This window comes from Stylophora pistillata, chromosome 13, assembly GCF_964205215.1.
Source record: "Stylophora pistillata chromosome 13, jaStyPist1.2, whole genome shotgun sequence".
In the NCBI taxonomy this organism is placed as follows: domain Eukaryota; kingdom Metazoa; phylum Cnidaria; class Anthozoa; order Scleractinia; family Pocilloporidae; genus Stylophora; species Stylophora pistillata.
This window is the reverse complement of record NC_142531.1, coordinates 6,431,737-6,450,000: the sequence shown is the minus strand read 5'-3', so window position 1 is coordinate 6,450,000 and position 18,264 is coordinate 6,431,737. Positions and strand designations below refer to the sequence as shown.

At 41.2% G+C, this 18,264-nt stretch overlaps 1 protein-coding gene and 3 non-coding genes across 4 annotated transcripts in view; 2 read left to right on the top strand and 2 right to left on the bottom strand.

Annotated features, from left to right (window-relative positions):
• The window catches only part of LOC111326964 (uncharacterized), a 41,580-nt gene that overhangs the window by 8,159 nt on the left and 15,157 nt on the right, over nt 1–18,264 (top strand). The window contains exons 6-19 of the mRNA XM_088742205.1: nt 1–3,174; nt 3,283–3,426; nt 4,520–4,657; nt 5,109–5,252; nt 7,154–7,297; nt 7,724–7,852; nt 8,447–8,658; nt 9,135–9,393; nt 9,806–9,905; nt 10,550–10,718; nt 11,285–11,396; nt 12,132–12,307; nt 14,633–14,896; nt 15,961–16,227. The exon at nt 1–3,174 is cut by the window's left edge and continues 177 nt beyond it. Coding sequence (XP_088598331.1) covers nt 1–3,174; nt 3,283–3,426; nt 4,520–4,657; nt 5,109–5,252; nt 7,154–7,297; nt 7,724–7,852; nt 8,447–8,658; nt 9,135–9,393; nt 9,806–9,905; nt 10,550–10,718; nt 11,285–11,396; nt 12,132–12,307; nt 14,633–14,896; nt 15,961–16,227 — 5,432 coding nt within the window. The remainder of the gene's footprint in view (nt 3,175–3,282; nt 3,427–4,519; nt 4,658–5,108; nt 5,253–7,153; nt 7,298–7,723; nt 7,853–8,446; nt 8,659–9,134; nt 9,394–9,805; nt 9,906–10,549; nt 10,719–11,284; nt 11,397–12,131; nt 12,308–14,632; nt 14,897–15,960; nt 16,228–18,264) is intronic.
• On the bottom strand, nt 8,085–8,156 carry Trnav-cac (transfer RNA valine (anticodon CAC)). The gene has a single exon. It is a non-coding gene; the product is annotated as a tRNA-Val (tRNA).
• On the top strand, nt 13,017–13,098 carry Trnas-uga (transfer RNA serine (anticodon UGA)). Its single transcript has one exon. It is a non-coding gene; the product is annotated as a tRNA-Ser (tRNA).
• On the bottom strand, nt 13,463–13,534 carry Trnam-cau (transfer RNA methionine (anticodon CAU)). The gene has a single exon. It is a non-coding gene; the product is annotated as a tRNA-Met (tRNA).

Sequence of the window (18,264 nt, the reverse complement as noted above, 5' to 3'; positions counted from 1 at the left end):
CTGTAAAAAGTACCGCTGTTCTTTCCACAAAAGAAATAAGAGCAGGGACAAGTACTCTTTCTATACCTCACGATCTTTCTACAGTGAGTATGCCTTCCACGGAGAATGTTGCTATGACACTTATTCCCACAAGAGAAAGGAGATTGTCAGAACCTGCTAGTATGCACACTGCTTTGGAAAACCTCACCAGGTCTACTACAATGAAAGTAATCACTGACACAACCACCGTGGAAACTGACACTGAGACCACCATTATGGCGGACATAACTGAGTCCACGAGGGTTGAAATTACCACTAAGCCCACCATTGTAGAAAGAACTACTAGGTTGACTGCGATGGAAGTCACTCTTGTACCCACTACTTTGGAAACTACTACTGTGCTCACCACCGTGGAAACTACTCCTGTGCCCACTACTGTGAAAACAAGTGTTATGTCCACCCCTGTGGAAAGTACTGCTATGTCCACCACTGTGAAAACAACTACTTTGTTCACCACCGTGGAAACTGCTATTATGGCCACCACTGTGGAAACAACTGATATGCCCACCACTGTCAAAACTACTATTATGCCCACCACAGTGGAAAGAATTACTGAGCCAACCAAAGTGGAAACTTCTACAATACCCATAAGTGTGGAAACTACTTCTGAACCTGCCTATTTGGAAAGAACGACTGAGTCATCCTTTGTGGAAAGAACAACTGAGTCAACCACAATGGAGGCTTCTGTTGTGTTCACCACCAAGGAAAGTACTACTATGCCAACCACTGTGGAAACAACTACTACTGAGTCATCCACTGTGGAAACTACTACTGAGTCATCCGTTGTGGAAACAACTACGTCATCCACTGTGGAAAGTACTACTGAGGCATCCACTAAGAAAAATACTACTGAGTCATCGATTGTGGACGCTACTACTGAGTCATCCGCTGTGAACATTACTGCGTCATTCACTGTGGAAACAACTGCGTCATCTACTATGGACATTACTGAGTCTTCCACTGTGGGAACTATTACCTTGTCATCCACAGTGGAAACTACTTCTGAGTCATCCACTAAGGAAACTACTACTGAATCATCCACTGTGGATACTAATGTGTCATCCACTGTGGAAACTACTGTGTCATCCAGTGTGGAAACAACTGCGTCATCCACTGTGGACACAACTGAGTCATCCACAGTGGAAACTACTACTGAGTCATCCACTGTGGACAATAATGAGTCATCCACGATGGAAACTACCACTGAATCATCGACTGTGGACACTGCTGCGTCATCCACTGTGGAAAGTACTACTGAGTCATCCACTAAGGAAAATACTACTGAGTCATCGATTGTGGACGCTACTGCTGAGTCATCCACTGTGAACATTACTGCGTCATCCACTGTGGAAACAACTGCGTCATCTACTATGGACATTACTGAGTCTTCCACTGTGGGAACTATTACCGAGTCATTCACAGTGGAAACTACTTCTGAGTCATCCACTAAGGAAATTACTACTGAATCATCCACTGTGGATACTAATGTGTCATCCACTGTGGAAACTACTGTGTCATCCAGTGTGGAAACAACTGCGTCATCCACTGTGGACACAACTGAGTCATCCACGGTGGAAACTACTACTGAGTCATCCACTGTGGACAATAATGAGTCATCCACAATGGAAACTACCACTGAATCATCGACTGTGGACACTGCTGCGTCATCCACTGTGGAAAGTACTACTGAGTCATCCACTAAGGAAAATACTACTGAGTCATCGATTGTGGACGCTACTACTGAGTCATCCACTGTGAACATTACTGCGTCATCCACTGTGGAAACAACTGCGTCATCTACTATGGACATTACTGAGTCTTCCGCTGTGGGAACTATTACCGAGTCATCCACAGTGGAAACTACTACTGATTCATCCACTAAGGAAACTACTACTGAGTCATCCACTGTGGATACTAATGTGTCATCCACTGTGGAAACTACTGTGTCATTCATTGTGAAAACAACTGCGTCATCCACTGTGGACACAACTGAGTCATCCACGGTGGAAACTACTACTGAGTCATCCACTGTGGACAATAATGAGTCATCCACCGTGGAAACTACTACTGAGTCTTCGACTGTGGATAGTACTGCGTCATCCACTGTGGAAACAACTGCGTCATCCATTGTAAAAATTACTTCTGAGTCATCTACTGTGGAAACATCTGCTATGCCTACCACTGTGGAAAAAACTATTGTGTCATCCACTGTGGAAACGACTACTGCGTCATCCAATGTAGTCACTACTGCTGATTCAACCATTATGGAAACTACTACAATTCCTACTTCCGTAGAAACTAAAACTATGCCCACCTCTGAGAGAATAGCCACTGAGTCACCTACTGCGGAAACCATGCCCAGCTCTGTTGAAAAATCCACCGAATCAACTACTGTAGAGACAACTATAATGTCCACCACTGCGGAAACAACTACCGAGTCTTCCACCACTAACCAGCTCACCACCGTAGAAACAGGAGCTATGTCAACTACTGTGGAGACTAAAACTATGCCCACCACTTTAGAAACAACTACTATGCCCAGCACTGTGGAAACAACTACTATGCCCACCACTGTGGAAACAACTACTATGCCCAGCACTGTGGAAACAACTACTATGCCCAGCACTGTGGAAACAACCACTATGCCCACCACTGTGGAAACAACTACTATGCTCAGCACTGTGGAAACAACTACTATGCCCACCACTGTGGAAACAACTACTGCACCTCCTCCTACTGTACCCACCAAGGTGGAAACTATCACTGTGCCCACCACCGGAAAAACTATCAAAGTGCCTACAACTGGGGAAACAAAGAATTTACCCATAACTGTGCCCACCACTGTGGAAACAACTACTGAGTCAACCACTGTGGAACCTACCACAATGCCTAACACCATGGAAACGACTACTGTTTCCACCACCACGGAAACAACGACTATACCCACCACTGTAGAAACTACCACGGTGCCCACCACTGTAAAAACTACCAAAGTGCCTACCACTGTTCAAACAACCACTGTTCCTACCGCCGTGAAAACCACCACTGTGCTTACCACTGTGAAAACTGTACCGACCACTCCCCGTGTTCTTTCAGAAGAAGAATTGCGAAAGATTTTTGATTTCCCCCCAGGAGGTAAAAGTTGCAGTCACTACTCTGACATATTTTTCCTGCCTCAATTTGTTTCTTCATTGTTGACTTTTTTCCTTGCCTTGTTTTGTTTCTGTTTTTCTTCTTTGCTAGTGTGCTACTGTAGCAGGTTTGCAACAGTCACAAGGCAGTGTTTTCCTACGGCACTGAACAAACCGTGTATATGTCGTGCGAACTTTGCTGGCACAAGATGCGAGAGGTGTGCTCCTGGTTATTTCAGCTATCCCTTTTGTGCTCGTAAGTAGCTGAACACTAGTACTGTATTTCAGGTTATCATGAAATTCTTGTCCACTCATGGAAGGGTATTTGGGGTAGATTTACATGAGTCATATTTGATGGTCAAGTGAAATTTAGGACATAGCTAGCAGAGTCGCGCAATCAAATTCATTATACGTAAGCGTGCTCAAAATCCCGATAGTGTAAGCTGATAGCGTCAGCAAATCCGACTTCGCCAGAAATTTTTTTTTCGCGCGAGCGGCCATTGCTAGTGCGGGGAAAATAATACATTTCGTGACAATAATGGATACAAACAGAAACTCGGCCTGCTAGTCCGAAAACGAAGACAATGTTTCGACCTTTTCCCATGGGCTAGAGTTCTTAAATGAGGCAGAAAAAGAGAAAAACAAAGGAAAAGGAGACTCGGCGTCAGCGCCGTCGCGATTCGCTTCAACTGATATTGTTGTCCGTTTTTCGCGTCGCATTTGATGCACAATTCCACCGGCTATTTTCTAAAACAATTGGTTCATGCTTTCAGCTGTGCACTATCGAGCTATGGAGCACGTGGGAAGTTTGGAGAGCACTCAAGAAGCTAGAGTTGCCCTCGGCTATCGCCTCGGGCAACTCTTACGCTGCTTTCGTGCTCTCCAAACTTCCCGCGTGCTCCATAACTCGATAGTGCACGCTAAAGCATGAACCAATTGTTAATTAGAGTATTTCGCCTTGAAGAAGAGTCGAAAAGTGTCGGAGAAAGAAAAGAGTACTTCGAAGATTTTCGAAGGACAAACAAAACTGAGAGGAAAGCAAGATTTACCTACTGATAGGGGCCGATTTAACGGCCGGATTTGATGTTATGTATCAAAACATTGTACGTCGTAGCTCCTTCCCCTTCTCATGAGACAAATTACGAGAAAAATACCTTGTTTAGGTTATCTGATCCTTTGAATCTTCGTTTGTTTCTCTTAAATCGACGTAGAGGTACTCAGACTCCATTCTTGGATAAACACACCTCGAAAATTAGTGCTTACAATCCTTCTCTTGCGTCAGGGAGTTCCCGGGACAAAAGAATCGATCAGTTGTAAGGGTTTTTTATGCGCTCGTGTTTGTCTTTCAGCCTGCAGATGTAACAAACAGGGCTCCGCATCGTTAGTCTGTGACCAGAACACAGGACACTGTAGTTGCAAGCCTGGTGTCAGAGGACGAAAATGTGATGCATGTCCTGTTAATTCTTATGGCTTTCCTACATGTACAGGTGAGTTGGGGAAACCTCTTTAATGAGTCAGATTGCAAATGAAGAATTGCGCCTACAGCGAAGCAATGTTTCAATGAGCGCCAGTGGTAAACGCAGGAACGGTCACAAAAATTATTGTACTTTATTACACGACTCGGGAAGTCAGAGGGCCAATAACTAAAATCAACCAATCAAAATGCTCTATTGCCGGTCAATATTCCCTCAGTATTGGACCGGGCACTGTCCCGAATGGTCCCAAATGATACCGCACTTGTGTCCCTTTGAACTTCAGTCGTGTAATAAATCTCTTATTAACCAAGCTTTCTCGGGACCGTACTGGAAGAATATCGGCCCTCGGTCTTTTTTGTACGGACCTCGCTGCGCTCGGTCCGTACTGTCAAGACCTCGGGCCGATATTCTCCCAGTACGGCCCTCGCGCTTGGTTAATAAGATATATATCTTTCCTTCTTAGCTTGTGATTGCAACTTTTCCGGTTCATATGGTGGAGGTGCCTTTTGTGATCCGTACACCGGACAGTGTCCCTGTAGATATGGCTTTAGAGGAAAGCGATGCGATCAGTGTCCTGCTGGATATTATAACTTTCCTAACTGTCAGTGTAAGTTGACAATTATTTTTGTTATTTTCATTAGTACTATTGGTATTATTGATGGTCATTTTCATTATCGTCATTGTTGTCGATGTTGTTGTCTTTGTCATTATTTGAGCATTGTCATGATTATTATCATTATTATTATTATTATTAATAATAATAATCGCAGTACTGAACCTCTAGATGCTGAGCTTACTAAAAAAAATAATAATAATAAAACATAGGGCGTAACAACGTAACCTATGTTCCTACCGGGATTACAACTTTCTATAATATACAACGTGTAGAAATGGTGGGAAACTAATAATACTAATTAAGACAGCTCGTGTTCCTTTAAAAACCTAATTTAAAAGCGACGTCCTAACATTTCCCAGAAAGACTGGCCACTGGCGGGTTACTATCAATTTCGCTAACTATTTACAATCTATCTTAAAGTCAATTAGACAGCAACCTTGAATGTCCGGGCGATGTGGAGCGTACTTGAAATGACCGATCTCTGCATTAGCCTTAAGATTTCTCTGCATCTAGAACCTAGGAGCCTCCTGAGGGATCTTTCCATGTCCACACTCCAGCCTCCCAACACATCTATGATCACGTTGTATTGGTTGATCTTATAACCCTTGTACTGTGCTTTCATCTCCCACGAAGCGTTCCATACTTGGGTGTTTTCTCTTTATCTTTCTTGCCACGATTCTCAACCCACGGGCAGCTCATCTCAATGGTACTCACTGTCTCTTCCCGATGATGGACTATCCTCGCATCCACCCGGTTTGCCCTCACCTCTTTATGCTCTGCATAGACGGGAATATCCCAAAACGCTTGCACATCTTGGGATTCGTACAGTGGCTTGGGTTGTATCTAAAAACCCGCATACAAGAACATCCATTTTCGGAGTTCAGGCTGATTAGGTTCTTATATATCGGGTATTTTAGGTGAAATCAGCCTGAAAGTGTTCTCAAGTGTTCTTAATTTTTTATTTCTAAAAAAATGTAGGGATTTACTAACTATGATGAAATACATAACTTTGAGAGAAAATTAAACTTGAGACACACAACATTAGAAAATAAATTGCACAACCGAGCTTTCGACTCGCATCCGCCAGTCTTCCTTAGGGATTAGAACTATGGACTATACACCGCAAGTGAAATTACTAGCATTTATACAGAGATCTTCCAGATTATTATTATTATCATTATTATTATCATCATCATTATTATTATCATTATTATTATTATCATTATTATTATTATCATTATTATTATTACATTATCATCATCATCATCATCATCATCATCATCATCATCATTGTCATTAGCAATAGCATTTAGTTCTTTCACATCGTAAGTTGATAGATTACAAACTTTTCGAATGTAAAACTACCGAGGTATGGGTTTACCCGTGCTATGAGCAATAGGTTTTTTGTCAAGCAGGGTGCACGTTGTATCTCAGTAAACTAGCTATATCCCATAGCTCTCGGCCATACTGATATTGGGACGGATGCCATTTTCATATATGATAGTCACAAGTGCATTACCGAAACCCAATTTTATGTAATAATTTGGATATATCAACAAAGTTGAAGTGCGTATGATGCACGATCCTCGCAGTAGATAGCGCTATTTAAGCAATAGCGAAATTCAGACCTGAAAAAAATCGGAGCGACGAAGGGCTAACGCTCGAAACGTCAGCTTTTGTAATTGTTACAGTGGCCAATTTACCACTTCAACTTTGTTGATATATCCAAATTATTTCGTTACTCCCACCGACGCAGCCCCAAACAGTTTCTTTCGAAACTATCAACCTTTATCCAATTTTATGTAGCCTCCAACTTAAACTTGATGGTGTTTTGCGTGAGCTTGCTGCTTAGGTTGCAGTGCAACAAGTCACACAGCTCCATGATTTTCCAGGGTGTGGATGTAATCCGTTAACAACAACATCTAACATATGTGAGGACAGCGCCGACGGTTACAGATGTTTATGTAAGCCCAACTATGAAGGTCTTTTCTGCGGACAGTGTAAAAAAGGATACTACGGCTTCCCTGTTTGCAAAAGTGAGTATTTCTAGATAAGCAAAATTCTCTCAAGTCGTTATGGAAGCTAAAGAAAACTTCATTCCGCTTATTGGAATTTTATTGCCCTATGAAACGTTCAAATCGTTGGATTTGTGTTTATTCTGAAGATCCTAGCACCGCTAGGACGACAAAAACTTGTTGTTTATGACTCTGTTTGGAGACAAATATGCAGCCGAGATATGCATCAGGGTGGAGGAGATTCAGTATTAGAAGTGAACCGATAGCAATACAGATCGAAGACCCTTTACCAAAACGCAACGGTTAAAATCTGCAAAATTTTCATGCTAAACGTCAGCCAATGATAAATCTTGATTTTCAAATCCGGTAGAATCTCTTTCAGCAAATATCATGAAAGTAAAAGTTTAGCAGTGTTCTCTAGAGCCACTAGTCTGTCTTTGTCGCCAGGGTGCTCGTGTTCGCCTCGGGGATATGGCTCTTGTAATGAACTTGGTAAATGCGTCTGTAATGAAGGGTATGCCGGGATACAATGCGACCGCTGTGCAAACGGCTACTATGGCTTCCCTAACTGTAGAGGTAAGTAAATGTGGTAAATCTGTGACGTAGACGTTCAATGAGCGTTAACAGAGAAATTTGGTACAGAACCCATGTAGTTTTTGAGTTAAAACATTTGTACGTTGAGAGTCAGCTACATTCATATAGAAAACCCTTTCTGAAAGGAAAATAATGTTGAGGCCCTCGCAAAGTTAAGTTTTAAAAGTTTAGTACTAAAAGTGTCTATGTCATTTTTTAGAAAAAAGGATATCCTTAGCGGAGCGAGGATTTGATTCTCGGACCTCTGGGTTGTGGGCCCAGCACGCTTCCACTGCGCCACTCTGCTTTTGATGGATAAAAGAGTGGGAAACACGTTTTGACCGCCTTTCTTGCGTTTTGTTTTTTTTAGTCATGCACTTGCGCCTCTTGTCGAGGAGATTTTATTTTGATTTTGTCGTCTCTGTTTCGAAAGAGGAAGCAAAAATGGAATTAATGCGCCTGGACTGTTTGCGTTTTGTTTTGCTCTAAATACGGTGTAGAAAAGATCACGACTAGGAAAGCATGCTCCATCCCAAGCAACAAAAGAATATCATAGGCGCGTCTTTGATATTTGATTATTTCATCTTTCTTCCGCAGCGTGTAGTTGTAACACCTTTGGGTCGTACAGCAGACAGTGTAACTATACAACCGGGGAGTGTTCCTGTAAGCCCAACATTCGAGGAAGTCAATGCGACCGCTGTGAAGAAAACATGGTGGGCTTTCCTGCGTGTGTCAAGTGTGACTGTAATGCAGATGGAACCAGGTTCTTGCCTGGATTGGCTAAAAGAATGTGTTACGGTTCGGCCAAGGTCAGTGCGAGGAATGGTAACGCTGAAATCAGCTCTTTGCTTTTTGATTTGGTTTGGTAGGGGTTGTTGATCTGGTTGTTAGTGCGCAGAAGCAGCGAGACTTTGCCCACCACTTAAAATTGCGTGTTTTTTTTTTATACAGTTTCTGTGATTATAGAGTTCTTTTCGAGTGGGTGCGGTGGTAAAACTGAACTTATTTAAACAGAAGTAATTTCAACTTCGAGACGCAGTGTTAACTGCGTAACTGTTTGCATAATTGTTGTATAACCCCCCTCCCCCTTGAGTTAAGATTTGATCTGTAAACGCGGAAAAAGTCCCTAGTTGCTTAGATGTGTCAATTGAAGCACGAAAACGTACCATTGTTACTCTCTTAAGCAAGTTTTCTTTGGACAGCTTTTACACGCAAAAACTTTCAACCTTTGGGTACTCAATTCACATCACAAAATGACAGGTTTTCTATATCATCCTTGGTCTAGTATCAGTGCCTTTGCAAATCGAACGTTGTCGGCCGAACGTGTGATCGTTGCACGCACGGTTTCTACAACTTCAGTGGCAGCAACCCCCTTGGTTGCAGATCCTGTGGCTGCTCACTTGGTGGGACTGTGTCGGGTACACGTAACTGTCATGCGCAAAATGGGCGCTGCGACTGCAAGAATCATGTGATAGGTAAAAAGTGCCAGAATTGCCGAGATGGGTACCATGGAATGAAGTCACATGATATATTTGGCTGTAAAGGTGAGGCGTTGATTCTTTTAAGTGTGTGGAGGCTGACAAAGCTTAATGTAGACTTAAACACAGACCGTGGCCCGTTGCGAATAATTGCATTTTAATGTTTTCCTTTCTTCGTTCCAAGTTAAGGGTGGAACAAAATAGGTATTCAGTGCGAGCGTTGAACTGACGAATGAATGACTTTTAATTTAGTCTAGCAAGTCCTTTTTTTTTTTGTACTGATTGGTTTTCATTCCTGGTGTGCTCCTTTTGTCTCTCTTTTTACTTTGAAAGGGGGGAGGGGTGGGTTTGGGATGATGTGAATCTTACAAGATGATTTAAAGCAGGATTTAGGGTAACTAAAGTTTTTTTCTTTAGTGAAAACATCGATCCTTTAGGACTCTTGTGACTGTTTTGTTTACTTATTCTTATCTCACAGCATGCAAATGTGATCCTGGTGGATCAGTCGGAAAAAGTTGTGTGAAACATTTAGGAAACTGTCAGTGCATTTCTGGAGTCAGAGGAAAGAAATGTGACAGGTTAGACTTTCACTCCAGAGGCCATTGGCACGTCCCTTGCTGACTTTCTCCCTTAGACCCCTTTTCCTTGGCACATTTTTTGAAAAAAATATTCTGCTACAAAATTGATTTTAAAACCAAACGTGTTTAGGACGCAATGGAGTGTAAATGAATTTTCATCTGCCACGAAACAAGCTTTTACCCTTTGTCTTTCAACATTCGCTGAAAAAGATTAGCTGGCATGGTTGCCATTCAAGCATAAAATTTCATAACGGTTTCAAAAAACCGTGCACCATCAGGCTAATGTGCGCAGCAGTGGATTCTCTGCATGGAAACTGCATCTTTCGTTTACTTTAGAAGTTTGCAGGAGTAGCCAAAACGTACAATAGTTTGGTTACTTTTTCCAAGAGCCTCTTCATTTTTAACTCCCTATTCGAAGCCTGCGCAGTGGTTGCCGCTGAAGCGGGCTTAAGTTATCATAAGGAGTCAAGTGGTGTAAACCTTCAACTTCCTTAAATTATGTAACGAGGTGATGAGGACAGTCAAACCTATCAAATGAATTCATTTTCCCAATTAAGGTTTTGCATATAGCCTCATTTTGAAACTGAGGATTCTGAGAACTCGACTATGGCCCATTGTCTGAAACCTGAACATTTTTCTCGCAGTCTCTATCCATCTAGAGCGACATATTTTCCAACTTTGTATCACACCTATGCTGAGCTGGAGAGAGCGGTGTTGACATCCAATACTAAAATCCGGGTCCCGATAGCGGCAGATGATGGCGTCTTTCCATCTTTCTCGGGAGTTGGGTACGCAGTTTTCCCTCCCTTTAAGGTACTGTCATCACTTCTTCTGGACTGCTTTTTCGGTGATAGCTTGGACGTGGGGAAAATGGGAAGGGAGAAAAAGGAGAGATTCTCTCACCCTTTCCCATCGTCCCCTTGTCGTGAAAATGCTAGTCTCGCGACCCTGCTGCGTATTACAAATAAGAGCCAAGCTGAGAGGAATCAGGGCTGATAGTTTCTAAAGAAACTGTTTGGGGCTGCGTCGGTGGGGGTAACGAAATATTTTGGATATATCAACAAAGTTGAAATGGTAAATTGGCCACCGTAGCGATTACAAAAGCTGACGTTTCGAGCGTTAGCCCTTCGTAACCCTGAGAGGAATCAGGGTTATGAATGCAACAGAATGTTGTAATACGTACTTATCCTTGAAGCACATGCTTGCTTTGATTTGCGTTTTGTACTTTTTTTGTTTTTTGTTTTTTCTGTTTTTTTGTTTGTGTATGTTAATTCTTACTTGAACCCAGATAACCATGTCGAGACGGATTTATCTGTTTCGGAGATACTCGGCGTCTTTTGATTAATTCTAGACTCCTCTTCATTGCCTTTTTACATTAGGAGTACGCAGTTGTTGTGCAGATCCCCAAGACAAGTAAATATCATGTCATCTTTCACTATGCGCTCAGGAATAACCAACCTACTTCTGCTAACGTTGAGCTGTATCCAAGAGGTATAATTTTTTATTAAGTTTCTAGTGTTCTGATTGGTTTACTCAATCCCGGTGAATCGCTCATATTCCGAGTCACGCTATATGAAAATGCTTTGTGCCAACTGTTGCGGAGCTGAAAAAAGCTCCAAATATCCGAACGTTCAGGATTTTTACAACAAGAGCAATTGTTCCATTTGCTCTTGTTGTATACGAGATTGGTTACAGCCAAGTCGGCGTTACGCGCCTCGAAGGCCATTTACCATCTCATATCTAACGCGTGCTCATGGAATTATTGTTAGATATCCAAAACTTCAGCTGGCCCATACTAGAGTACTTTATGCATTTTGATGGAGTATCCTTAAGGTAGCAAGAGTGATATTTGGATCAAAATTGCGCAAAATTGCCACTTAACATCCATTTTGAAATGGCTCAGTTAAATTGTGTCAGTGCAGGGTTTGCTAAGCACTAATATCTTCTTGATCTGGCAGCAAATGATGATTATAATAATAATAATAGTTATGATAACAAGGAGTGTGATTTGCTAACAAATCGCACCTCAGATTGGCTGTTTCGTTTCAGTATTCCAGTGTTAGTGCTTAGTAAGATACGATTTAGCAGAAAGAATAGTGCGATTCGTAAGTAGGCTGCACTGCTGAGGGTTAGTCAGATTGCAAGTATCGCAGTGATCTCAAAAGCGATGTAACAAACACCAAACTTTTCTACATGCATCGCATTTATTTATCTGTTCTACTCTAGCGTCGTTACTTAAATCATACAGCTTTGAGGTACAATTTCCCCCTCGGAAGCCAAGTGAACAACGAGCCAAGAATTTGAGGCTCACAGTAAACAAAAGAGGTGTAAACAGAGAGTTTGAATTGGATGAAGGTGCTTGGACTGTTGCTGTAACATCCCACAGCACGATGTTGTTGCTGGTAAGGGTACTGAATTTGTTTGTTCCTTTGTTTCTTTCTTCAAAAAAATTACATACATCGCACCACATGTAACTTTAAGAAAACACATAGCTCTTGGTTTTGATATTGTATCCTCGTTGCCCCTTATCCTTGAAATTTATTGCGCCACTCTGTTGCTGTATTTCGCTGTCTCCCGCCAGATACTAGTACTTTGCTTCCTGGAACTTTTAGATTGTAATCTAACTTTGCGGAACTTTCATGCGTTATTGGTTTTTATCCGAAAGAGATAAAACTCTCGAATAAGTCAAACCTTATTTTGCAAATTAAAAAAATCTGCGTATCATAGCCATCAAAAGGATGAAAAGCGTAAAGAGTTAACAAAAAATAATCAGAAGAGCAAAGGTGTGATCCTCTGAAGCCGCTCTGCGCCACTCTGCTGGAATTTTCTATCTATTTTGTTTGAATTTCATTTATCCCACGAAATGTATTTTCGGAGTGTTTTCGGCATGCCAAAGACAAACTAAATGCTGAAAAGGGATCAAAAAGCGTAAGTATACTAAGATTTGGTCCATCAGAATACTCTTCGATTTTTCCATTGTGCCAACCGCAAGTCATATTATTAAACAAACTTAACAATATACAGATGAATATATAGATGAAAGGGATATTGAAACTTAGCAAAGAACTCTCTTTAAATAGCGATGGAAACGAGACCGAGAGTTTCACTGAGGTAGTCGTGGCCGAGTGGTTAAGGCGATGGACTTGAAATCCATTGGGGTCTCCCCGCGCAGGTTCGAATCCTGCCGACTACGGCCTATCTTTATATATTTACATTTTAAAACTTGTCACGATTCGCTGAAATATCGTGTAGGCAAAAGGAATAAAGTAGATTACGCCACATCATTTTTTACTTCTGCAGTGATAGTAATCCTAATATATGCACGAGTGAGTGGCACGCACAACAAAAATGACGGCTTTTTTATGGCCGAAGGCTCGTTAGTGATTTCAATCGTAATTTTACAGTCAACGAGCTCAGTAACACCTCTTATTTTGTGAAATCTTTTACTGAATTTCTAGAAACTGAAATTGGCTCTCTTTGAGGACCTGCTATTTTCTTTAAGTCTAGACACTGAATTTTGATATTTCAAGCTCAGTTCATAAAAAGAGAAAAGGTTATAGCAGAGCGAGGTTTTGATCCTCGGACCTCTGGGTTATGGGCTCAGCACGCTTCCACTGCGCCACTCTGCTGCTGATAAGTTAGTGAGTGGAAAACACAAGATTTGACTGTCTTTAGTGTGTTACTCTTACTATTGAGTCTGGCACTAGCGCCTTGTGTGATAAACTTTCATTACTACACGACTCGGGCAGTCAGAGGGCCAATAACTAAAATAAACCAAACAAAATGCTCTATTGCCGGTCCAGTATTCTCTAAGTATTGGACCGGGCACTGTCCCGAATGGTCCCGAATGATACCGCACTTGTGTCCCTTTGAACCTCAGTTGTATGATAAATCTCTTATTAACCAAACTTGCTCGGGACCGTACTGGAAGAATATCGGCCCTCGGTCTTTTTTGTACGGACCTCGCTGCGCTCGGTCCGTACTGTCAAGACCTCGGGCCGATATTCTCCCAGTACGGCCCTCGCGCTTGGTTAATAAGATATATGTATTAGTGAAGTCCATTTTGACGTAAGATATGGAAACATGTGAATTCAGCTTCAATTATATATTTATAACCCTTTCCAAAAAGAAAAACGTTGGGTTTCTCCCTTTTCTATTAAGTTTGGAAAATTTAGAACTATTGAGTATCTGATGAAGGCACTAGACAGGATTGTCGAAACGTTAGGTCGATAAATTGTGATTCCCAGGTTACATTTACTAAATCCTTAAACTAGAGTAGCATCAAACCATGTCTGATCGTCCACCTGGTTGCTTTGTGAACTTTGATATATCTTATTAAGTATCGATTGAATTTTTTAAAAAAGGAAAATTATTAGCAGAGCGAGGTTTTGATCCTTGGACCTCTGGGTTATGGGCCCAGCACGCTTCCGCTGCGCCACTCTGCTTCAAGTTAAAAATGGCTTATTGAAAGTTAGTCCATTGCTGCTTACAGTTGATTGGTTATTGCATTTGTTAATTCGCCTCCCAATTTTTTTTGCCGCTTTTTTTTTAAATAAAGTCCAAAAATCATAGAGAATTGCCCTGATGTAGATCATTAGTGGAATCATTTTTGCAAGTCTCATCTGTAGCTGTTGCATTGAAAGACTCAAGTTCTATGAAAGAAATACGTAACAGTGATATGTACTCAGCAGAGTGAGGTTAGAATTATTTCATTTTTCTGTTTGCAGGATTACATTGTATTTTTACCACAAGATTATTACAATGCTGACCTTCTAAAAGACGTTCAACCAGGACCATGTATGCTACGAACCTCTAAATCAGAGCACTGTGATATGTATACATATTATGACCCAAAAAGTCCATCTGTGTCTGTGTCTGGGAGCCTTGCCTACACGCACCCTTTTAGAAGACAGGCCTACTTATTCACAGATGCACTGTACTTCTTAGATGAACCAAAACTCTCCAATATGGCCTTGCTGGGAGAAAGTCAGGTGTACAATTAGTCCGTTTTTTTAATTGCGTGACGCATAGCATGTAAGGTGACGATAACTAGGGACAATAAGGCATGTAAAGAGCACCAAAAATATACTTCTGTTGTTGTCAAGAAAACGGAGAATCATCCTACAACCTATTGGGGGGATGAATTAAGATTGTCAGTGGTAATTGTATTATTTCCGTGAATAAGAGCCAGAGAAGAGTAAAAAGGTTGACACAGGGCTTGTCGTTAGGATTCCTTACAATCTATGACTTTTTACTTTCTATTTCCAAACCATTTTCCCGACTCGTAGTGAGAGAAGATTGTCATTAACTACCTTGACTGGTAAATTTTCACTACTTAAAGAGGTTTACTGTAAGGTGTCGAAAGAACATTTCAATTAAACCGCCTCCCGGTTAGCTCAATGGATAGAGCGCTGGACTGTTGTGCGGGAGGTCGAGGGTTCGAGCCCCGGCCGGACCAACACTCAGGGTCTTAAAATAATTGAGAAGAATTTGCTACCTTTCTATAACATCAAGAAATGGTTAGATATTCTAGTCTTCTCGGATAGGGACGAATAAATGGAGGTCCCGTCTCCTGCAGGGTTGGGGTAGGAGACGCTAATTTCCCACACACGAGATTACTGTGTGATGGATGTCCTCCCCTGGGGTGGGATGGGTGGGATATAGGGCGCACTTAATTTGGAGCCTCGCTCTGTTGTGCGACCCTCACCACACTCTGGTGAAAGTGATTAAATAAACAATTGCCCCGTTTAAGTTTAGTCTGTAATTGGTTTTAAGAAAATCGCGCCTCCCTCTTAACGAACTGGATACAGACCAAAAACTGAGCGAAACTCGGTCATTCACCAATTTCCTGCACTTGAAGGCGCTGAGTTGTATTCACTTCGAGTCTTCATATTGACTTCCTGTAACATTCACCTTTGTTTTGACTGGTTGTTGTATTTACCTTGGTTTTGGTTTTGGTTTTGCAACACTCTGACAAAAAATATTTTTAAGGAAACTAAAGTACATCAAGATCAGTCTAGACAATCAATTAATAAATTATATTTTTTATTCCTAGCCTATCCTAGGTTTCGATATCACAGTACCAGAATCTGGCGCGTACGTTGTCATGGTTACTTATGTCCATCCGGAGAGATTCATTCACCGAGTGTTTATCACAGTGGGTGATCAGCGAGGGACGATGGAGATTCTGCCGTGCAGATATCAGTTCTTATGCCGCCAGTTCGCCATGGATGGTAACAAGCGCCCTAAGACTTACGAATTTATGGCCAGACAGACCTCCAAGGTGACAATTGAAAGCTCTGCCTCAGCGAAGATCGGCGTGGTAAGCTCTCTGTGTCTTGCGTTAAGCTGATTAGATTACGTGTAACACTTTCTATCGATGCGTGACATTCAATTACGTCTCTATGGATTTTCGGAGGGTTTTATGGCAGAACCAACTATTTTAAAGAACTACCGGATGCCAGACATTTTAGCTTATTATTTCCCAACTTCGCATGGTATTGGAAGTTGTTTTGATGAAACGAAACTATTGAGATGGTAACTTTTAATCTCGGTCGTAGAAGAGAAGAGATGTAAACTTCAGATTTCCCATCGTTGGACAAAGAACAAAAATTTAATCGTACTGCTGGAATTAAACCGAGAACCGGATGTTTTTACTTATACCTTAACGATACCATAGTAACTATTGTGATTATGGGGTAGGGGTATCATACCCTTACGATACCATAATAACTATCGCGATTATGGGGTAGGGGTATCATACCCTCATACCCTTAAAATGCCATAATAACTATAGTGATTATGGGGTTGGGGTATCATATCCTTAAAATACCATAATAACAAAAGTGATTATGGGGTTGGGGTATCATACCCGTACAATACCGTAATAACTATAGCGATTATGGGGTAGGGGCATCATACCCTTACAATACCATAATAACTATAGTGATTATGGGGTAGGGGTATCATACCCTTACAATACCATAATAACTATAGTGATTATGAGGTAGGGGTATCATACCCTTACAATACCATAATAACTGTAGTGATTAAGGGATTGGGGATCATACCCTTAGCGGTATCAGACCCTTACGATACCATAGTAACTATAGTGATTATGAGGTTGAAAGTGGTAGGGATAATGACGATAACTACGACAATGATGATAATGATGACAACAGCAAGAATGACAGTGACAATGACAACGACCAAAAGAATACAGTTCAAATTTTTGAACCTGTGTTAAGCGGTTACCTACGGATAATGGCGGGGTGATAGTTCAATACAGTTTGACCGCTAAATACAGGCTTCACAGAGTAGGGGTATTATAAAAAAAACGATAAACAACGCCACTTTATGCCATAGTTGACCACTTAATGTACAGAATCTCGCTTGAAAATACTACTTACTTTCATTTTGGGAGAGAAACATGGGTTAAAAATTACTTGACCAATTATTCTTAGTTTGAAGTGGTTACGCTTTCATTGACCGTTTATTACAGGTGGAGGACAAACAATAAAGGGTGACCGCGACCGCTAAATATAGGTGACCGCTTAATAGATTTTAAAGTTACACTTTAAAAAATTAGAAAGGAAACAAATTCGAGACTTTGACAACTGACCGCTTCATACGGGGTGACCGCTTAATACGGTGCCGCTTAGTACAATGTTCGACTGTGACATTGAATTGCTCCAGTGAAAGCCGCTTCCAATCTTGGCGTTGTCTTCGATACTACTATGTCTTTTAAGTCACATATTTCTGATCTTTGCAAGTCTTCCTTTCATCATCTTAGGAATATTTCGAGAATTAGGAAGTATTTGACCCGCGAAACCACCGAAATGGTTGTTCATGCTTCTGTCACCTCTAAACTTGACTATTGTAACTCTCTACTTTATGGACTTCCTAAGTTCCTTATTGCTAAATTACAATCTTTTCAGAACTCTGCTGCGCGTCTAGTTTGTATGACTAGGAAGTTCGATCATATTACTCCAACTTTAATTGATCTGCATTGGCTTCTCATTAGGCATCGTATTGTTTTTAAGATTCTTCTTTTAGTTTATAAATCTCTTAATGGTAAGGCCCCGTCGTATTTGTCTGATCTTTTAACTTATCGTAGGACCTCTTATTCTTTGCGATCTGTTAGTAATGGCGACCTTGTAGAGCCATCTTAAAAAATGAGAACTTATGGAGATCGATCGTTTGCAGTATGTGCTCCTAGATTGTGGAACTCTTTGCCTCTTTCAATACGTAGGAGTTCTTCTGTTGACATTTTTAAAAGCGTTTTGAAAACTTATCTTTTTAAAATGTTTGTTAGTGAATGCTAGTAAATGTAGTTTGTTTATAATTTATATTTATTTGT